The 23160-nt window shown below is 43.7% G+C and overlaps 1 protein-coding gene across 7 annotated transcripts in view; it reads left to right on the top strand.

The window, feature by feature from the left end:
* Positions 1–1466: 1466 nt before the first annotated feature.
* Positions 1467–23160, top strand: part of LOC125518831 (uncharacterized) — a 42193-nt gene continuing 20499 nt past the window's right edge. For 2 of the 7 annotated variants that reach the window (XM_087535304.1, XM_048683704.2), the window contains exons 1-14: positions 1467–1729; positions 2179–2677; positions 5139–5230; positions 10562–10726; positions 10818–11205; positions 11289–11407; positions 12109–12181; positions 12259–12470; positions 12567–12611; positions 12798–12876; positions 19991–20179; positions 21609–21740; positions 21975–22112; positions 22449–22619. In XM_087535304.1, coding sequence (XP_087391430.1) covers positions 1653–1729; positions 2179–2677; positions 5139–5230; positions 10562–10726; positions 10818–11205; positions 11289–11407; positions 12109–12181; positions 12259–12470; positions 12567–12611; positions 12798–12876; positions 19991–20179; positions 21609–21740; positions 21975–22112; positions 22449–22619 — 2379 coding nt within the window. In that variant the 5' untranslated portion in view covers positions 1467–1652. Of the gene's footprint in view, positions 1730–2178; positions 2678–5138; positions 5231–10561; positions 10727–10817; positions 11206–11288; positions 11408–12108; positions 12182–12258; positions 12471–12566; positions 12612–12797; positions 12877–19990; positions 20180–20718; positions 20823–20919; positions 21011–21608; positions 21741–21974; positions 22113–22448; positions 22620–23160 lie in introns of all 7 variants that reach the window. The other 5 variants (XM_048683703.2, XM_048683701.2, XM_048683702.2 and 2 more) reach the window with 5 other exon arrangements.

Raw genomic sequence — 23160 nt, 5'->3', positions numbered from 1 at the left:
CGCACCACATGTGCTCAACTATAGCAAGTTGATGCTGACAATGAACTTGTTTGTCTCGAATATCACCATGAACTTGAAGAAATTGAGTCAATGTAACTGGCTCTTGGTGAGAATGTGTCGCCAGTTCTCCCACATTCTTATAGCAGTAGTCTACACGACTTCCACACTCATCTTGTATTATCATGTTATGCGGGATGATACAAGTTGTTGTAATTTCTCGGTGTATCTCCAGATTTCAATACCTTGTTGATCCACATACAATTGCAAAATAAGCTTGCTGAACCCCCAAAGGCACATGTGGGAGAAAAGTTTGTTCCTTTCACCATTGGATTTGGAATTGTCTTAACGAATGTGGCCCATTGGGGATAAATGACATCTGCAAGGTAATACCCATGTTGTAGTTGTGACCATTGATGGTATAATCCACTTTTGAAGCATGCCCTTCAACTGGATTTGCAAACATGGGTTAATAGGGAAGAACATTTATATCGTTATGAGATCCTGGTAAACCAAAGAAAGAATGCCAAATCCAAAGGTTGTGTGAAGAAACAACTTCAAGAATGATTATTGGCACACAATTATAGCCAACAAAAAAAATCCTTTATGTATAATAGGGCTATTTTTCCACTTACAATGCATGTAGTCGACTCGTCCGAGCATACCCGAAGACCCCCTTTGCTCTCCGACTGCAAGTAATCTAACACTATCTTTGGTATTTGGAGATCTCAGATTATGACAACAAAAGACCTCGATCACAACACACAAATCTTTTAAAATTATGTAAGACGAAGGACTTTACTAGCGGATAATACTCATGAGTAAGACCATCTGATACCAAATACCGAGGGCAACTTTTGATAATGATGTAAACCAGGAACACCAACGCTATTTATTCTTAGGAAAAAAATAGCTACCATATGCCTCTAGAGCATTTGCTATGCACGAAAAAAAAGGATGATACATTCTATACATGTGACGAAAAACTTAAATGAGACACGAAGAGCGACAAGTATGCCGAAAAATAAATAAATGCACCGGTTGCATATGCGGAACAACCTTGGGTCGAAGGTACATTCCTATGTAAAATAGTCCTTGTGAAGGTTCTGAAAGCGTTTGCAAAATCGTGAGAAGAGATTGACGTACCGAAAGTGAACATCCACAGCGTGCAACCACGCTTGTTTTGCATGATTGCAACCATGATGAGTTCCTCATCTTTGGATGAGGAATCTTACCAAAATTGTCGGGTCAAGTTTTGGTGAGGACCAACATAAAAGCAAAATTTTACTGTCCATTTTTACGTGGCAAGACCAGACTAAAAAGCGAAATCATTACATAGACTTGTCTAGACAGAACTGAAGAAAAAATCCAACCAAAACCAAACCGAAAAACACACGACTGAAAACTAGACACTCCCAGAAAAAGGAAAAGAAGAAGAAAGGGAGAAGCCAAGTGGCCCTTCCCGGTGCCTATCGTTTCCGGGGCCCACTTCCCCCCTCCTCGCTCACCTCGCCTGGAAGCCTTGCTTCGGTTGAGTTCTTTCCCACCGCAGCTTCCCTCCAGATATAAACCCTATCCCTCTCGTCCTCGCTTGTTGTGAAGCTCGTGAATCCCGCGCCGATCTCGTCGTCGGCCTCGAGGAGTAGCAGCCCCTGATGGCGACCGCCGTGGCGTCGCAGCCGCGACACTTCACCCTCGGCGGCGAGCCGAGGGCAGCCATCTGCGCAGCCAGGTCGGACTTCTCTCTCTCGTTCTATGTCTTTCCGAGGCTTCGCTAGCTGTCCCATTAGTCGCTAGTTGCTACTGTTAGCTCTCTGGTGGGAGGTATTGCGCAGGAATGCGCAGATTAGTCTTGCTATTGGGAGGTGTAGGTGTGACTGCTTGTGGTTTGTTGAATTGGTCTCTGAGTTGGGCGGGTGATTCGGGGTTGTGTGTAGGCTGGAAATTTCTGCCTGGTTGGTCTGGTAGCTTGCCGGCAAAGGTGATGCCTGTAGCATTGTGGTCTCACAGTCTCATCGTCAAAAATGACTTGCGAATCGGGTTCCAAAACTTGTTTTGGCTTCTGTTCTGTTGGTTTGATGGGTGGAACTAGTGGACAAATATTTGTGATATAATGAAGTTCATTTTACAGTTCTGTTTACTGTTTTGGATTATTAACTGATCTAATGGGTGTGTTTGCAGCACATCAAAGATTTGCACCCTGGACAAAGTATATGGATTCAGGTTCGTATGCAGAAGTGTTGTTGATCTAAGGAGTCAAAAATTCCATTCCCAAATTTCTAAGAGAAAGTGCTATTTAACAAGTTCACCATCGGAATTTGAGAAGATCATTTTGAGTGCTAGATGGTTAGAATTTAGGAGACAGAGGATAGCCTTTCAGAGAACTAGAAGGTGGGTTCACAGTATTCCATTGGCTTCTCAAGATGATGGCAGTGGTGTGTCTGTTAATGGAGTACCACAAGTTGATCCAGCAAGTCAAATGAAGGAAATAAGGGTGGAATTGGATAAAGCATTGCAAAATGAAGACATAAGCACTGGCCTTGTCCAATCAATACATGATGCTGCGAGATCTATTGAATTGGCTTTCCTTGATCACAGCAAATCATCAATAAACTCTTGGTTCCCAAAGATGTGGCTTGGTATCGATAACAATGCATGGATAAAATCGCTGTCTTACCAGGTAGAAACTCCTTTGTGCTTTGCGTGAAGAGAGTGATAAATCTCTGTAGTCTTAATAGGTTTTTGTTGAGTTTTCCCCCATTCCACTCAGAGAACAGCCATGAGTATTTTGTGTAAACCGTAGTTGTTACATGCATCCTTATTTCTTTTGCTTCTTCAGCCCATTCAGGTAATTCTGTTGTTAGTCAATTTTTCTTCTTGAATTATTGAGTACAATTCTGTATTTCTGTTGTAGTCAGTTTATATACTTGGCGGTTATTTTGTATGTTAGGCGGCTAAAAAAAATTATGGATGGGTTATCAATTGTAACTGAATCCAGTAGTGTGTATTAAAACAGTAGTAGCTCTGTCACAACCTAGGTTGCGGAGGGGATAACCGTGGGACGTTGGAAGGAGGGGGGCGAGGATATTTGGGTCTTGGAGCCGTGGTGAGGTAGACATCCCCTCTTCTCTAATTCTTTCATCGATACCTGATTACATGCTAATTGCCTGGCTTTATAATGCAGCTTGGCAGTAGTTTAGGAAGGACTTGAACCGACTCAACTAACAAGGAAAGAACTAAACAGAATCTGAACTAACCAAACTAACTTGACTTGGGAAGCAATAAAAGCAATTAGGAGTTTAGGACCTATCTGTCTGGCCCAGTATCCCATGGCTGGCGTGACGTCACTCGCCCCTTCGACAAGCAGCTCGTTCTTGAGCTTGAAAGAGCAATAGTCTGCCTAAGAAGACAACGGAACCAGTGCTTGTGTCCAGTTGGTGCCTCGTCTTCGGAAACATCCACCCAACAAGCATAAAGGCACTTGCAGCGATGGCTGGGGTTGTACTTGCCGTCACCGTTGTAGCAGAGGCCCTTGGCACGCCGCTCGTGCATCTCGGTTCGTGGTAGCCGCATGAGTTGCCGCTTGCTGGGTAACGCCACCATCGCCTTGGGAGGAGCTGCATGTTCTGGAGTAGATGGCTTGACACCTCCCTAGTGGTTCCCTTGGGCACGAGAGCTTTCTCTCTTGCTGTCTTCTGGTGTGTCACACTCCTCTTACGCGCGTGCATGATCCATGGCATCCTCTAGTGTCGCTGGGTACATGAGTTTGATGTCGGTCTGGATCGACCTGTGAAGACTCACCATGAACGGCCCCACCTGGTGTGCCTCTGTAAGTCCTTCGCACCTTCACACGAGAGTTAAAAATTGCTCCTCATAGTCGTCGACGGAGCCGATTTGATGCAGGTTCTTAATCCCTGCCAGCTCGATGTTCCGGATTTTGGCTCAAAACGCCGACCCAGCATTGAACTGAACTCCCTCCAGGGAGGCGCGCTATGTGCACGTCTGAGGCGTCGGTACCATAGTGATGCCTGCCTCCGTGCCTCGCTAGATGGTAGGATGTGAGCCACTCCTTGCACTTTCCGGGGTGCCTTGTCCATTTGCTCAACATGAGTGAGCCATGGCAGTGCGTCTTCGGAGACGTCAAAGATTCGGAACTCCAGCTTGTGAAATTTGGGTTTGCACTCGTCGGTTTCAGTTGTGGGCAGGCTGTTATGGTGTCTGTCTTCAGGTTATCCCTGTACTGGCCCTTGACGGAGCCACCCACTCGAGGCACTCGATGCCCATGCGATTGGCTGCTGCTTGCTCCCTGATTTCTCAGTGCCCTCTTTAAATTTCTTGAAGACAGTGCCTTTCAGTTCACCCAGAAGTTCTTTCTGGTGGGCGGACAACTTCTCATCCAGAAGCTTGGTGATCTTGGTGACCATGGGGGATGGTGGTGGGGATTGGAGAATCGGTTCGTCTCATGCCAAGTTGTCATGACCTAGATTGCGGAGGGGATAATCGTGGGATGTTCGACGGGGGCAATGGTATTTGGGTTTTGGCGTCGGTAAACCTCCTTTTTTTTTCTATTTCTTTCTTTGATACCCGATTACATGCTAATTGCCTAGCTTTATAGCGCAGCTTGGCAGTAGTTTACAAAAGACTTGAACCGACTCAACTAACAAGGAAATATCTAAACACAATCCTTACTAACCAAACTAACTTGACTTGGAAAGCAATAAAAGCAATTAGGATTTATCCGGCTGGGCCCAGTATCTATGGCTGCGTGACAAGCTTCCTGGTGGAAGTGATTTTGCTCTGGAAAATATGTGTGAACTTGTGAAGATGCTGCCACTATTAATCACCTTAGGTCCAAGCACCACAACTGACATGCTTTATTTTAATACTCCCTCCGTTCACAAATATAAGATGTTTTGGATATTTCAAAATATGGACTATATACGGACTGAAATGAGTGAACACACCAAAACGTGTCTATATACATCCGATTTACAAAAAAGTTAGAACATCTTATATTTGTGAACAGAGGGAGTATTTCTTAATTCAACATGGATATCTTTCAAATAAGCCAGCTGCAGATTACAATTTTTTTGGTGAGATTCAAATTTTCTTCTCCCTCAATTATTACACATTGTTTGCAGGCTGCTGTTAGCTCGTTACTGCAAGCAGTTATCGATGTTTCATCAAGGGGGAACGGCAGAGATAGAGATATTAATGTATTTGTTCAAAGGAGGTAGGTCCTCTAGCTTTTATCTTGATTTTCATACCGAATTGCTCAAAATTTGGCCGAAAATTGCTCAGAGCTTATCCTTATTACTTACTCCCTCTGTCAACAAATGTAAGACGTTTTAAATCACTAAAGTAGTGACCTAAAATGTCTTATATTTGTTTACAGAGGGAGTATATATGTGTTTCTATTACTGAGTTCAGTGTTGTGGTGGATTATGATAATCCCTTTTGCCTAATCAGCTCTTACCTATTTTATCCTTTGGTTTGGCTAGCCATCCTTTTCCTGTATATAAGCGAGTATATGTTTTCCTGTTTACACATGACTTGAGGTGCAAGGAAAGTAAACATAGACTAATAAGGACTCCTAGACCAATACTAATACTTCCGAACACACCCCCTCAAATGCAAAGCGTATGCAATAGCATTGCATTTGAAGAAGTGTAATACTACAAAAAAGATGATAATCCAAATCCGCGTCTTGAGAGTGTCGTCGTAGCATGAAGAGTCTTCAAAACATGTCTGTTAGGAAAGCAACTTATCTTTATTGAAGGCCCAAGGGGCATATATATATTACACATGACTTGAGGTGTAAGGAAACTAAACATAGACTAATAAGGACTCCTAGACCAATACTAATACTCCTTAACAACCCCCCCCCCCCCCCCCCCCCCTCAAATGCAAAGCATATGCAATAGCATTGCATTTGAAGAAGTGTAATACTAGAAAAAAAATGATAATCCAAATCCGCGTCTTGGGAGTGTCGTTGTAGCATGAAGAGTCTTCAAAACCTGTTGAGTCGCCAAAGGGGATAACGAAGAGATGGCACATCAGAGGAAGACACCGCATCGATAGAAGATACAAGAGAAGTATCAAGAGAAGATGGGTTGTCGAAAGAAGATGGCACATCAAGAGAATGAAGCATTGCTTAAAGAATCATGGCCCATGAAAACCGACGGCGAAAGAAGCTCGGCGGCAAGAGAATAGGCTTAGATCAACAATGCAAAGAGAGGCCATAGAAATCATATACAGAGGACAATGACCAGAAAAGGGCTGACGGACATAGCTATTGTGGACTCGCATGGCATGAGAAACACAAAATATCAACGGATTTGGTGGACGCAGCGGAACATAAACTAAAAACTAGAAATCTAGGAAGCACACACCAGACGAAGATGATGAAGCAATCGTGTTTGCAAAAGAGATTATGAAGGAAGTCGTGCATGTAAGATGCCGACAAAGAGCAGCAAGCAGAGATGCATGACTGCTACGAGGTTTAGCAGCAGCCAGCGCAGACAAGCATGCAGCAGCAGCAGCCAACATAGCAGGAGATAGCAGCAGCCACGCACACTGAAGTAGAAGCAGGAGGAGAGTAACACGGCTGCATGAGCGGACGCACGCGAGTGAGAAGCGGCTGCACTCGGGACACACGTGCAGAGAGCTGCGATTGATGAATTGGGATGGTGGTCGTCACGCGGCGGCGACGGTCTTTGTGCGGGAGGGCCAATCGTCCCGGTGGCAGACTCGGAGAGCAGCCAGCGCGAGCACAAGAGACTTGCACAGGGGCGACGCTGACCGAGGCGGTGGCGATCTTCAGGGCGATGAGATCCTGCGCGACGGTATTGACTGATCCAGCCCGATCTGGAGGCAGAGTTAACCGGGGTGGCCCAATCTCCTGATTTGGAGACAACATTGACCAGGGAGGACCCCGGCAGGGCACGTGAAGGAGGGAGGGCGGCGTGAGATGTCCAGAGGAAGAGGGCGGCATGGCGAGGGGAGGTAGCGTCCGACCAAGAGGGGGTTGGTGGCGGCGCGAGATTAGATCGGATCAGCACGAGTTGCGCATGCGAAATAAAACCTAAAGCTCTGATACCATGTTAGGAAAGCAACTTATCTTTATTGAAGGCCCAACGGGCATATCTATATTACACATGACTTGAGGTGTAAGGAAACTAAACATAGACTAATAAGGACTCCTAGACCAATACTAATACTCCTTAACAATGTCGAGTCGCCAAAGGGGATAACGAAGAGATGGCATGTCAAAGGAAGACACCGCATCAATAGAAGATACAAGAGAAGTATCAAGAGAAGATGGGTTGTCAAAAGAAGATGCCACATCAAGAGAATGAAGCATTGCTTAAAGAATCATGGCCCATGAAAACCGACGGTGATAGAAGCTCGGCGGCAAGAGAATGAGCTTAGATCAACAATGCAAAGAGAGGCCACAGAAATCCTATTGAAAAAGGCTGATGGACAAAAGTTTGGTGGACTCCCATGACAAGAGAAAACACAAAATATCAATGGATTTGGTGGACGCAGCGGAAAACAAAGAAAACTAGAAAGCTGGGAACACATACTGGAGTAGATGCGATAGTAGCGGAAGAAAATCATGGCGGCGAGGCCAAAAACAGCTGAGTAGCAGAAGGGCAAGTGCCCACATACACAATGGGATCATCATGCGTACACTGAATCAGACCCAATTTGAAATAGCACTAGCTTGCGGCAATATGCAGAGGAACACGTAGAGAAGCAGCAGCACACTAGCAACAACAGTAGGCTGGAGGTGCAGAAGCAGCCCGGGACACCCAAATCGGGCAAGGAAGCAGCCGGGCAGGACCGTAGCCGGTGGATTGACACAAAGTTGACTAGCGGATCGGCGACCTTGGACGGGATCCACGAGCGGCGAGGCGCACCCAGCCAGCTACAACAGCAGCAGACACAGGTGGCAGTGACTCTGATGGAGGCGGGACTGATCTAGAGTATGCGCGAGCGCGCAGGATTGCGTCGGTGCCAGGCTTCTAGATCACGTGTGCGGACGTGGAGATGACCCAACTTGGGTCCGATCTGAGGGACGGTTGTTGGTAGCGGCACCATGGGCTGTGAGGCGATCGCGGAGAGGCCACGCAGGCCCGCAGCAGAGGAAAGCATCGAGCAGACACCGCAGACAGCAGGGCGAGATGAGGCAGGCCCGCAGTAGCCGGCCGGAGAGAGGAGCAGCGGCGGCCCGCCCGATGGGAACGACGGTGGAAGACGAGATCGACCAACAGATCGATCGCGAGGTAGAAAAAAAATTGGATTGTAAGGACGAGTTGCGGCGCCGGAGACCTAAACCTAGGCTCTAATACCATGTTAGGAAAGCAACCTAGGCTCTAATACCATATATATACACATGGCTTGAGGTGCAAGGAAAGTAAAAGTAGACTAATAAAGACTCCTAGACCAATACTAATACTTCCGAACAGATATAATCCTTGTGTGCTGTGCTTAATTAACTAGGCATTATTATGGGTCAGTTTACACCAACACTTAGCTAGTAAAAGTATTTAGTTGGCTAGTAGTCAATTTGGTTTTTGCTTGTCTTGTGCTAGAGCTATAAATGACATCAGTAAATGAGCCGTTTGTACTGGTAGTGGAGTAGCATAGGTACCTGCTTCTGAGCTGTATTGTTCAGATTGGTCTGAAGCCTTGGGGGTCAAGGTTGGTTCATGTAGGAGGGAGAGAGAGAGAGAGAGAGAGAGAGGGAGAGGGAGAGGGAGAGGGAGAGGGAGAGGGAGAGGGAGAGGGAGAGGGAGAGGGAGAGGGAGCTAACCTTTTCACTGCTAGTGTTGTGTGTGTATGAGATACTATGAATAAAGTCTCACTGCTAGTAGTACTTCTGTGTGTGTCTGAGAGTGCAACCGGGAGGATTACGTTCCCATACTGACAAGGACCAACTACGCAGCGTGGGCGATGAGAAGTACCTCTTGCAAGCAAATGGTGCATGGGATGCCATTGATCTTGAGAGCTCGTCCAAGGAGGTTGATGAGAGTATGCAGGAGCTGGCCTTGACAAATATGTCCCAGTCAACCGTCAACGCGCCGCTGCCGCCTGTTGGAGAGAAGGAGACCGGCCTATGATATGTGGGCAGCGCTATGCTCCATGCATGTGGGTGTAGAGCGTGTTCGAGAAGCAAGGATTCAATCCTTATGCTCGGAGTTTGATAACCTCAAGATGACTGATGGAGAGTCCATGGATGATTTTGTGGCGAAATTCACGACACTTGTGGGGCATATTCGTGAGCTTGGAGACCCGATGGAGAAGTATGTCGTGAAGAAGCTGTTCCGAGCCGTCCCCAACAAATTCATCCTTGTTGCTTCATCGATTGCACTGTTTAGTGGCATCAACAAGATGGCCACGGAGGAGGCCATTGGGTCACTCAAGGCGCATGAGGAGCTCCTCAAGGGGCTGGAGCCGAGTGGTGCGGGATCCTACGATCGTGGCCCTTGCGCCTGAGAGGTTTTCGGTCGATGGTTGTTGTACGTGGGAAGGATGAGGTCGAACCATCATGACGACAATGGCAGGTTCCCCTTTAATAGTAGAGAAGTATGCAGTTGGCTAGTAGTCAATTTGGTTTGTGCTTGTTTTGTGCTAGAGCTATAAATGACAGCAGTAAGTCAGCTGCTGTTTGTACCGGTGGTGGAGTAGTATAGCTAGCTGCTTCTGAGCTGTATTGTTCAGGTCCGTTTGGAGCCTTGGAGGTCAAGGTCAGGTTGATGTAGCCTATAAATAGACATGTATGCCATCTTTGTAAGATAAGCTTGTAGTGCATCAACAAGAAAAAGGCTTTGGCTGTGTGAGGCAACAGGTCACCAAAACAGCTTGTGTGCATGTGATAAACAACACGGAGAAAGTGAGGGAGGAGCTGAGTGATTTTCTCAGAGGGAGGGAGGGCGGGAGAGAGAGAGAGAGAGAGAGAGAGAGAGAGAGAGAGAGAGAGAGAGAGAGCTAAGCTTCAGTGTTAGGTGTACGAGATACTATCAATAAAGGCTCACTACTAGTAGTTCTGTGTGTCTCTGAGAGTGTGTGAAGCATATCTCAGGAAGAGGGGGGGGGGGGGGGGTGAGTGATTCAATTCCTACATATGTTTCATATGTGTGTGAGCATTAAATATCTTGTAGCCAAAAACTGCTTTTCTATCTTTAGATAGTACTCGTGGAAGGACCTGCTACTGACATAACCGTAATTACTGAAAAGTAGATAAAAGTAAATGACAATATTCTTATTTGCTTTATTGAGAGGGGTTGGCCCTTTTATATAGTAGACAAGAATTGACCAACAAGCTGGTAAATCTATTCAAGCTCAATACGATCTCTAAACTGACTGGACTCTTCCTAACAAAGTTGCTTCATCAATTGATCTATCATGATTCATGAAGAAATAAACTGCCAAGGTTTACCATGTGAGGTTGTATTTATATTTTGTTTAGGAAGGCTGTATTTGTGCTTTGTTAGCTCAGGGTTAATTTGACAATGGATTCGATAATAAATTCGCGTAACCGATGTATATTTGGTTGCAGTTTATCCCACCTTCTCAGCTCTCTAGATGGTGTTATACAGAATGAATTGGCTAGAAGGGAACCTTCATTATATCAGTGGTATTCATCTAATCAAAATCCATTGGTGGTGAGGACATTTGTGAACACTTTTGAAAATGATCGACGATTTAATTCTGCAACAGCAATGTATGTTTTATCAATTTCTTTTCATGTAATATGTTTACTGTACAATGCGTAATATGTGGCTCACATATATGTCTGTTTTGTATGTTCTTAGATGCAGCGAAGGCAAGCCAATGGATACTAGTGAAAGTGACCTTTCTTTGCTTGTGCTTGGTCTGTTCTGTCTTGCTGCTATTACGAAGCTAGGATCAGCAAAAGTTTCTTGTCAGCAGTTTTTCTCCATGGTCCCTGATATTATTGGCCGATTCATGGATATGCTTCTTGAATTCGTTCCTATAAGTAAAGCGTATACCTTGACGAAAGATATTGGTCTTCAGAGAGAATTCTTGTGCAATTTTGGTCCTCGTGCTGCTGTTCCTAAGTTTGCTAATGATCATGGACTTGAGATATCATTTTGGATTGATCTGGTTCAGAAACAATTACTAAGGGCTCTTGATCGTGAAAAGATATGGTCAAGACTGACAACAAGTGAAACTATTGAGGTTGGAACCCAACAATATTTCATTTCTAGTCTTAAAATCCTCTCTGATTTGATCTAACCCAATTTGTTTATTTCTTGCTGCAGGTTTTGGAAAAGGACCTAGCGATATTTGGTTTTTTCATTGCTTTAGGCAGAAGTACACAAGTATACCTGTCTTCCAAAAGTCATACAGATTCAAATGATTCTATCAATAGTATTGTAAGGTGCGATAGATGTGAATTTTAGATATTCTTCTCTCAGTGAAATTGAGTTTTACTCCCTCTGTAAGGTGCGATAGACGTGAATTTTACAGAGGGAGTACTACATAAGCTGTAGTCTTGACCAAAATCAGGTAGGAAGTGAACCGCTCTAGCGACTTCCACTGCCGCTAAATGTCCTCTCCAGCACCTCCCTCCTTGTTGCCGCCGGTCAGCCGGTGGCGGGGCGGGGCTCCTCGGTCTACTCCTCCCTCCCTCCCTGCCCCTTCTTTTAGGCTTGTATGATTTTACAGTGGCGGGTAGGTTGCAGAGGTTGACATGCTGTAGCCTGAGTGCAGTACATGGAGCTCCGTTCCGGCGGTGGTGCAGCTTTGAAAACTGGTGGTGCCGGCGGCCGTGTGAGGCCGGCGGTCTGCAGCGCCATCTGTCTGCTCCAGAGCGGGAGCGACCCAACTTTGTGTCTCCTCAGAGTTGGAATCTCGCTTCCTGTCATGGAGTTTTCGTCGTGTTTGCTTGTGTGGATGGCATCTAGGCCGGGATTTGTTTGGTGGTGTGGTTTTTTTTGTTTTAGTCTTGTCTTATGTGCTCAATTGTTTCGGTCTACTTTTAGGCTTGTATGATTGTAAATCTTTCTTTCTATCGATGCATCGAGAAGCAAGCTTTGCATTTTCTCCAAGTGTTTAACTTATCAGCTTATGGTCATCCAGGTACCTTATTGGTGGGAGCGTCCTATATTATCCACAGTTGTCCTCGATTAGTTCTTATCAGTTGTATGTGGAGGTAAGTATGCATGCAACAGAGTGAGCTCTGATGCTAATTCGCTTTTCAAATGGTTAATATGACTTTCTTGTCTTCAGGTTGTTTGTGAAGAGCTTGAGTGGCTTCCATTTTACTATGAAGATGTGCCAACGCCAATAGTTGATACTGAAGGCAGAGAAGAAATGCCTAAAAGAGAACTGATATCAAGGGTGCTAAATGTCTGCACTTATTGGATGACTAGTTTTATAAAGTATAGCTCATGGCTTGAGAACCCCTTAAATGTAAAGGCAGCACGATTCCTATCTAAGGGGTATGTCAACCTTCAGTTTTGGCGACAATTCTCTCACCTTATGTTACAGATATGGATTTGCAACTAACATTAATACATGTCAACAAATTTTGGTAGGCATGCCATGTTGAGCGACTGCATGACTGAGCTTGACATAGCAAAGTAAGCAGGAATGTCCAGTCGTATCTGCTACTCCCTCCGTTCGGAAATAAGCGACGTGGTCACTTATTTCTAGAATACCTGATATATGCTTATTTCCACATGGAGGGAATACTTGATATATGCTTATTTTACATATTGTGTAGAATGTCCATATGTTATATGATATATTTACTCGCTACATGGCAGAAATAATATGCCTAAAGACCGAAGTTTTCAAGAAACTGGAGTATTGGTTGATGCGACTGAGCTAGCTTCCATTGACAAGGTGTTTGTTATAGAATGCACTTCTGGATTGCTATTATGTTTTTCATTGTTTTGCAAACCCCAACTAAAGCAATGTTCTTCAGTATTAATGAAGTTCTTTTCCTTTTATATGTTCTGAGATGTTACTGGAAATACATTACTGATTATATTAAATATCAATGTCCTTGGGATTTCGAAGTTATAAGTCCGATTATCAGATTTCTACAATAAACTGTTGTGCAGATAATTAGATGCCCTGGTCTGTACATGAGATTCCTTTATGCATATAAACTACATGTCTCATTAGATGCATTTTAAGATCTAGTGGAGAAAGAGAGGATGGATCCAGTTTACACATATATGCTTCTCTTCGTTAGCTTTCTTCCAATGGACAGTAATCATATGTTAGATGTGGTATATGGTATGTTTCTTGTACAGACTTAGGTTGAGGTAATTTTCTGTTTCCTTTGGAGAAATCATTAAAAAACATAAGCAATTGATTTCTATGAGCTCTTTTGTACTTACTTTACCATTGAAATCATTTTTAAGTTATAATGGTGATTCCCTGGAGAGTATAAATTGCACTCTACTGGTAGATTGTCACTTGTCTCACACTGCACCTGTTTTGTAGCAATAAACACCAAGTACCAGGGTAGAGGGAATAAAATTGCACTTCGTACTGTTATGGATGCACCTTATCTCTATTAAGTATGTGCCCCCACGTACAAATATACATCTTAAACAAATATTATACCTCTTTATCATTCTCAATATACCTTATTAATTATTCTAATGTACCTCAATACAAGTTTCATGAATAAATATCATCGAAGCCCTCAATATGTACTGTATACATTTTTTTACGTACAAAAATGCAATTTACTTGTAAATAAAATAAAATAAAATATATGGTCTGAAATGTAACTTTTCATCAAACTCATTCTGGGGTATCTAGTACTCCCTCCGTCTGAAGAAGCTTGTCCCTCAAATGGATGTATCTAGCACAAAGTTAGTGCTAGATACATCCATTTGAAAGACAAGCTTGGGACAAGCTTTTTCGGACGGAGGGAGTAATTGTTAATGAAGTATATTCAAACGATAAAGAGGTATAACCAATTCATCTATGTGGTATATGAGGAGCGGCAGTATGTACTCCCAGGAGTATATACCTGAATTCGTCTATGCATCATATTTTTTGCATACTCCTTTTTACGTACAAATGTGTACATATTTCACAAATATAGTAAAGACTATGGGCTCACTTGCAAATTTTTCGTGTATCTCACTTTGGAGTATTTTAGATTGTACATTTAACATACTAAAAATGATAAAGTAGTATATATACTACCACATAGAAGCAGCCAGATAGATTTGATATATGATTTTATTTTTATTTTCCTCATCTATTGTTCCTCATCATTCTCCTCTGGTTGTTTGGAACTCGACCTCGAGTTATCTTCATAGGGCGCTTCTCACTGTTCTGGGTGGTAGAGAGTCAAGCCGGCAACATGAACATTGAAAGTGTTAGATATACCCATGTTGCTAGGAAGATCTATCACATAAGCATTATCATTTATCTTCCTCGTAATAGAGAAGGGCCCATACTTTCGCTGCCTAAGCTTCCCTTTAACACCTAAAGGCAGCCTCTCTTTTTGGAGGTAGACCATCACCTCCCCAACTTGGAATGATTTTGGTCTCTTTTTACAGTCAGCAAGTTGTTTATATTTCTGATTTTGTGCTTCCAAAACACCATGAATCTCTTCAAATAACTCAGTGTAATTATCAACAAAGGACAATGCTGATTTTGAGTTTTCCCTGATGGTAGCTTCACCAGGTCCACCACATGTGTTGGAACTTTAGTGCAGACAATGGAAAAAGGACTCCTTCCTGTGGATCTATGCTTTATTGTAGGACAGCTCTGCAAGAGATAAAGCCAAATCCCATTGTCCCTTCTTTCTCCACAAATGCAACTGATCAGATTACCCAAAAATTTGTTCACCACTTAAGTTTGTCCATCTGTTTGTGGATGGGCAGTGCTGGAAATTTTTATTTAGTGTTGAATTGCTTCCACGAAGTGAGCGAAAATGCAGCAAGAAACTTGTTACCACGTTCTGAGGCGATGGACCTTGGAACTCCATGAAGTCTGACCACTTCTCGAAAGAATAGGTTTGCCACATGATGAGCATCCATTGTCTTGTGACATCGGATGAAATGAGCCATCTTAGAGAATCTGTCTACGGCCACAAACACAACATCACTCCCTCGTCTTGTTCTTGGCAAGCCCAAGATGAAGTCCATAGAGATATCCTCCCATGGAGCAACAGGAATAGGCAAAGGCATGTGTAACCCTGTGTTCTGAACTTAGCCTTTGCAGGTTTGACATATGGGGCACCGCTGAATAAACTTTCCAGCATCTCTCTTTAGTTGTGGCCAAAAGTAACAAGCCTCCATGTTAGTGATGGTCTTGTCGCGTCCAACATAGCCACTAAGATATCACTTGAATGGAGCTCTCTAACCAGTTTGTCACGTAGAGAACTTCTTGGCATGCACAAATGATCATTTTTTGAAGAGATAGCCATCTTGCGCCAAATAGTCATCACCTAACGGCTAGCCCCTTGTGTGCTTCACCCAAACATGGCCAAAGTCTTCGTCATCCTCAAACAACTCCTTTATTTGATCCATGCCTAGAAGTTCAAACTCAAAAGAAATCAAGAGGCATGCACGCCGACTCAAATCATCTGCCACTCCATTAGTTGTTCCAGATTTATGCACGATGATATAATTAAACCTCTCCAGATATGTTGCCCATCTTGCTAGCATGCGATCAACATGCTTTTGATTTCTAAAATGCTTCAAGGATTGATGGTCACTGTAAACAATGAACTCTTTAGGCAGCAAATAGAGTTCCCAAATTTTCAAAGCTCTGAAAACGGCATACAATTCTTGCTGATAAGTACTACATTTCTTCAAGTTGAGTAGAGCTCATTTTCCTTTAGTACTTCTAGCACCTTCTGAATGTGATCAAAGTGTTCATCCTCATCCTTGCTATAGATCAAGATGTCATCAAAATAAACCACAACAAAGTGGGATAAGAAGGGCCAAAGGACTTGGTTCATCAATTGCATAAAGGTACTTGGTGCATTTGAGAGTCCAAATGGCATGACCAGCCATTCAAACAACCCTTCTTTGTCTTGAAGGCTGTTTTGCATTCATCCCTGGGTTTGATACGAATTTGATGATATCCGCTTCTTAAATCTAGCTTTGTGAACACTCTTGCTCCACTAAGCTGATTCAACATATCATCCAGACGGGGAATTGGGAATCTATACCTTACGGTGATCCTGTTAATGGCTCTGCTGTCCATACACATGCGCCAATATCCATCTTTCTTGGGCGTGCGCAGGGCTGGTACAATACATGGGCTAATACTTTCTCGAATGTGCCCCTTTTGCAGCAATTCCTCCACTTTCTCGTTCAATATTACCATGCTCTTTTGGGCTCATTCGATAGTGTGGAAGATTAGGAAGACTTGCTCCCAGAATTAAGTCAATTCCATGTTGAATTCCTCTCACTGGTGGCAGGCCTTGCGGCTCTCCAAGTATCTTATGAAATTCTGCTAATAAGCCATGTACTTTTGCTGGAATTTCAACAACCGGGTGCTCTTCTCCTTTTACAATAAGTGCAACACACACATTTGCCTCCTTCAAGTCTTCCATAAACTCATTAGAGATGTGGGAGATAGTTAACATACATTCACCCTCTTCATTAGAGATATTACCATCAGTTTTGTTTGGTAGAATAATGATCTTTCGCTTGTTCCAAATGAAAGACTAAGAATTTTCCTTGCCCTTGTGTGTAGTATCCACATCAAATTTCCAAGGTCTTCCTAGAAGGACATGACTGGCATCCATATCAACTACATCAGACAACACATTTGAGCAATAATGCTTGACCAAAGAAAGTGGCAGGTTGCATTGTTTGGTGATCCTCATATTCACCCAATAGTGCACGGGTTTGGATGATCATGAGTCTCAAGCTTTAAATGGTTCACCAACTTCTGGGAGATAAGATTCTCACAGCTACAACTATCAATCACTAATTTGCATACCTTGCCATTCACCGTGCATTTGCTCTCAAATATTTTCTTCCGTTGTGTGTCATCAGGTTGTGATGTGGAACATAGGAGACGCTGAATCACACATACCACCTCTCCACCTTCTTCTTGACAGACGTCCTGTCCATCTATATCCTCAGATTCGTATTCTTCCTCATTTCCTTCACCATCATGGATAGTTGTGTTAATAAATTTCCTCGATGGCGGACGTCTGTAACTGAACTTTTCACTTTTCAATGCAAAGAAATGCAAAGCTTTTGCGTTCTCTCGAAAAAATTTCCTCAATGGGCAACCGCTGGATATGTGTCCCTCTTCACCGCATTTATAGCATTTTGGGCCTTCATTTGCCTTAACCTTGCCTCTAGTTTGTTTTTCTCGAGAAAACGCAAATGGCTTTTGCGTTTCATTGCATTGGAAAGAGAGGGAATTTACATCCTCCTGGGAGGCAGTTTTATACAGCCGTTAGGGGCTCAGTGGATATCCCAGGATGATGGCAAAACGACCCTGAGCCCTTGAGCTCCGGCCTTTGCCCAACATCGGGCCTCGTCCTTGATCGTGTCTAGAAGCTCATTGAGCGAGGGGCTAACATGGTCAAAAACGCACGCGTTCCGAAGCCTCTAGTTTGCTTCGGGATGGGCTGTTTTGCCTTTGGTGGAGCAGTCTTTTCTTCCACTCTATTAGTGTGACTCCTAGATGAGCCTTCAACATGAGGACATGTAGTCTTAGTTGTCTTTCTTGTCCTCACAAACCTCTCGGCCTTTAAGGTTAGAGCATGTGCTTGATCAATGGACCAGATTTGTTGCACCATCAATCGGTCTTGAATAGCATCATTGAGACCATCGATGTACCTCGCAACTTGTTAATCTGCAATTTCGGTAATCTGAAACAGTTCTATTCCCTTGAATACAGTTTTGAAATTGGATAAATAGGATCTGATCATAATCAGCAGGCAAAAATCTCCCTTTCAAAAGACTCTTCATTTGCCGCCAAGTTCTCACACGAGGTTCTCCTCTCAGCCTATGCTCTTCTTGAACGCGGTGCCACGATGCACCGGCTCCTCCTTTCAGCTTGTACGCGACCAAAGGAACTCTACGATCTTCCGGAACCTCCATGACCTCGAAGAAAGTCTCCACTTCATATAACCAATCAAGGCACCCTTCAGTATCAATATTTTCATTAAAAGTTGGGATCTCAGCTTTCAGCTTGTATGTATCCCTTGCATATGTAGGGTTGGGTACTCTCCGATATGCATAGAGATCAGGTTCTTCAAGGGCATCATCATATTCTTCACCTTCAGAAGTTTCAACATAAATGGCCTTCTTGAAGTACGCTGAATTGCACATTCTTGTGGTGGTCTTGCTCCAAGATTACCTCCCCTTCTTCGTCGTTGAACATCTTCTTTAGATGAATCTCCTTCATTGGCAGCAGGGGAAACACCCTTTCTTATCATCTCAACCAGCTGATCGAATTTCCCATTAAGATCTTCACACAACTCTTTGATCTGTTGTTCTGCAACATCCATCCTCTTTTCCAATTGCTCCATTGCTTGCTGCAACTCGCTCTCAAAGAGAACATGAAGAACTAGTATGGATCAACGGGGCTCTGTTACCACCTGAAGCAGCACAAGCTTGTGGAGGAGCAACTCCACTTTGCTGCTACAATGTGTTCAACACAAGTGTTGGAAGGAACAACTTCAACGTCTTGTGCTAGATATCACTCTAGAGTCAGAGATAGGGCCGATATGGCTGCAGGAGTTCAATCCAAAACTCCTAGAGCACAAGATCTAGTCCAAGATCTTAGATAAAAACAAGTTCTATTATAGGTAGTGGGTACATAGTCTGGGTTACAAACTAGAGGTGAGGACCTGTATTTATAGGGCTTTGGGAAGTCTTCACATCTCATTTCTATTTATGGCTAGATTTAGCGAACGGTGGAGAAAGGCCCAGTGCCAGCTAGCAGGTCCAGTGGTCAGAGGAAACAGTGGCGAGCAGGTGCAGCAGGGAGAGGGAGCGGCGCACTGGGCAGTCTCCTGGTGAACAGCAGCGGCAGCCGGGAGCTTGAAGTTGACATCAGCAGCTGTCCTGGGGAGAGGAGGGAACGTCAATCTGGGGACTACAAGCTCCTCGTCACGAGCGCTAGTACAGGAAAAGGAAGTAGCAGCCCAGTCCAAGGAGGAGATGGGTGATCCAAATCAGGATGGCTACCTGGCGTGACTGGTGTGCGAGAAGATGCGCACGAACCAACAGGGGAGACTGAGATCGATTCAGGGATAAAGCACGAGTTGCACGGTGCCCCCCCCCCCCCCCCCCCCCCTCCAAACCATAGGCTCTAATACCATGGATGAATGCAACTTATCTCTATTGTATTCCAAGCAGCATAATGTATACTCCCTCTGTCCCAAAATAAGTGTCTTAACTTTAGTACAAAGTTGTACTAAGATTGAGACAGTTATTTTGGGACGGAGGGAATATCACACAAGACTTGGGGTACAGGGAAGGACACATAGCCTAATACGGACTCCTAGACCAATACTAATACTCCTTAACATGTACCACCTCCCTGCTACTTCTCATCGCCTAAGGGAATCTACATATGTGAACCACTTGTGAGTCAGTAGCCAAGGCCCCACATGTAAGGCTTGCCTTCTAGTTCTGCCCCGTCCTATTTTTCATGTAGTAGCCTTAGCAGGGCAAGGTCTCAACGGGAGGGAAGAAAGGCTCTATGGAATCTCATCTTGTGCAAAGCGGAGCTGGTGAGGAAAGAAAGGAGGACCATGCCAATCTTGGGAGAGAACAGAGGGCTTCATAGGAGTTAGAAGTGATATGATCTGTGCAGCGGTGTTCCAGAGGTGGTGCAAAGTGCAATATTACTCCCTCTACCATGGTGTTTTGTGTTTATTGTTGCAAAAAGTGGTGACGTGTGCCACACGTGGCAATCTACTTGGTGCAAAGTGGGAGTTACGCTTCCCTGAATAATGCTATCTCTTGGTAAAGCTTGATGATCGTAGTTTCAATTATTGCAGTCACTTGAAAGTGTTGAGGAAGCTTTGGTTAAGTTAGAAAATTTGCTTCAAGAATTGCATCTTTCCAGTACCAACTCTGGTAAGGAGGATCTAAAGGCTGCATGTTCCGATCTAGAAATGATCAGAAGACTGAAGAAGGAAGCAGAATTTCTTGAGGCTTCCTTTCGAGCAAAAGCAGAATATCTGGAGGTGAGCTTAGTATTTTTACTATTTTTCTTCTACTGCAATTATCTGCAGTAGACATGTACTTTCCTATTTGAAAATAGTCAGTCTTGCATACAAGTAACGTGATCACAGTGATTTCTTGAGGTATTTCACTGCATAAGGGTTGAGGAGCATTCCACCAACTATGGTGGCTATGAAGGACTCATTGTTCCTTGCACTTTTTGAAGAGAACACTAGATCTCTTTTCTTTTGGTTTTCCAATAGAAGTAGTTTAGGCTCCTGAGCTCCTTTCTGACTGGTTCTGGAGATGATTTATTTGTTTGAAAACGTTTGTCCATCCTTCCACATGCTGCAATTGTACATGGTTTATATCATGAACATGAAGTTATTTAGTTGATTCCAGTAATACTACCATGACTCTAAAGTTTTTGATGGTTGACTACAATTCCAGTAAGGCACGCAAACATGTACCCCAATTGTATAGTCAATAATATCATAGGGTGACACAATAACGATTTTGCACAACCATGATACATGTGCTAAAGTTTTTGATGGTTGACTAGGCTGATACTATTAGCAGAGTGTTACCTCCTGCTGGCGAGGGAGAACACGGAAAGACGGGCAGCATGGTTAATGAGGTTTTAACACCACAAAAACCAGTAAATAGGTGATATTCTCTTGTAACTAATTCAATTATGGTTGTGATAGGTGATTTGACGGTGAAAATAAATGATTTCCGGTTTTTGTTATTTTTATTATGTTAGGATGGAGAACAATCGTCGTCCGTTTTGGGACATTTTTGGTATGACTTCTGGAAGGAAAATTGTGCCAGCACAACAAGCTGTGGATCAGGATGTATGAATTTGTGCATTATATCTTCTCTACATCATTTCTCTGCATTCGGGCGGTGTGATTCTCCTCTATGGTTTGTGGGGTCGCTGGGTGGGTCATTGAGCTGCTGCAATGGGGGGGGGGGGGGGGGGGGGGTGACACAGCTTTGCTGGTACTGGGACAGCATGCAGTCACCACGCAGCCCTACACACGTTCACACCTCTGACTATATTCCCCGCACCATATCAGTGCCCATGTTTAATTATTCGTAGGAAAACGCCCACATTTTGGCCACCAATCAGTCTCCAACTCATGTTGACCGCCCACACACGTAAAAGAAGAGAAAAAATAGGCAGCACACATACACAGGCCTTACCCATCAATGACATTACGTGGGGCTGGCCCAACTAAAATCAGCAGCAATCTATGCGCCTATTGCTGGGCGCGGCGGAGCGCGCCATTTCTTCTAGTCATCATCACCTATTATGCAAATGAGTTTTTGTAAGAAGTACATATTACTGGAAAATAATATCTATCTTCAACAAATTTATCTCAAAAGATGTTTTCTTCCACCATGTTAAACTTTCTTATAGGATTTCCCTGTTTTTTTCATTTGCGGAAGGCTTCTGCTGCCAAGGTGGATCAAATAGACATGGAGTCAAATGACATCCGCCGCTTCGAACAGTTGAGACGTGAGTTGATTGAGTTAGAAAGGAGAGTGCAGAAGAGTACAGATGGTGCTAAAAAAGAGGAGGTATGCTTGTTTAAGATATATTTTTAGATAGCAAACGAGAATGCAGTTGGTATTTGAGCCAACACTTGAACCTGAGACTCTGCAACCTCCATGGAAACGACATGACGATCAATCAGTCATGTTCTATTTGCAGTTCTGTTATATACCATGACCATACCATAATGGCTGGCTTTGTTATTGTAGAAGTTTCTTCAGCTTTGACGAGTTATTCATCCAGCCATGTCCTATTTTCAGTTCCAGGAAACGGAGGTTCCAGATGAAACAATGAGCCCTTCTGAGTCAGCACCCCCTCTGTCAGGGCCTTCTGGTTCAGTAATCAAGAAAGAAAATGTTATTACAAAATCGGTAGAGAAAGTTAAGGAGAGTACAACGGTATGACAATTTGAATTTTATTCATCCTGCATAAGAAAATCCTGTAACATAGTTACTTCCACAAACATTCAAAACAACTTGTGCATCTGGTCATTTCTTACCAGATTTTGTGTTGTTTTCTGACACTAACGGTGCTTGATGGCATCACAGGGTGTTAATATTTTTTATGGTGATAAATTTTGACAACACACAACAGTATTAATTGGATATGATTGCGAATTATTTTGGTAGGGAATCTAGTAGTCTGAGTAGCTGTTGCCTCTTTTCATTCCTTGCATTAAACTAATAATAGTATTAAAGGGTTAAAGTCTATTTCATCTTCTTTGTGCTGCACAGATTGTGTTGCAAGGGACACAGCTCTTAGCAATTGATACAGGAGCTGCTATGGGTTTACTGAAAAGATCTCTTATTGGGGAGGAACTAACTCAGAAGGAGAAACAGGCTCTTCAGAGAACCCTGACAGATTTGGCATCTGTCGTTCCAATAGGAATACTCATGCTTCTACCAGTGAGTATTTCTTTCGGATTTGTACCTTCTGAACATGTTACATGGGGGCAGACATATAAGCGTCGTGGTTGCCACCCGGCGCCTCCACAGTCTAGTTCAGAGATAACACCAATACAAGATGGAACCGCTCTTGGTAATCCTCCAGATTAGGGGAACGCATCATCAGGAAGAATTCCTATTGATGGGGGGATTGCTACTGCAAGCAGAGTCCTCAGGTGGAATTACTATTGATAGGAAAGCTACAGGTTAGTCCGTATAGAATAGACCATAGTTTCGTTCGTATTAGACATGGAGTCAGAGCTCAGAGTCGGTTTGTAAGGCAGATCCTCTCTATATATGAGGTAGCCACGCACAACATCTGTACCTAGGGCCTCCAGCCCTAGCTGCATCTTCCCTTCCATGGCTCCCAAGTGCTCCCGTATTGGTCCTAATCTAATCCTCTACAGATTGCGTTCCCACAAATCAAGTTGTGACATTTTGGTTTCAGAGCCAGCCATTCCTTCTTCCATGGGGACCAACGACAGTGATGATGCTTGGAAAC

Source organism: Triticum urartu, chromosome 7A (assembly GCF_056163025.1).
Source record: "Triticum urartu cultivar PI428250 chromosome 7A, HENAU_Tu73, whole genome shotgun sequence".
Classification (NCBI taxonomy): Eukaryota; Viridiplantae; Streptophyta; class Magnoliopsida; order Poales; family Poaceae; genus Triticum; species Triticum urartu.
This window is presented reverse-complemented; position numbering and strand designations above follow the sequence as displayed.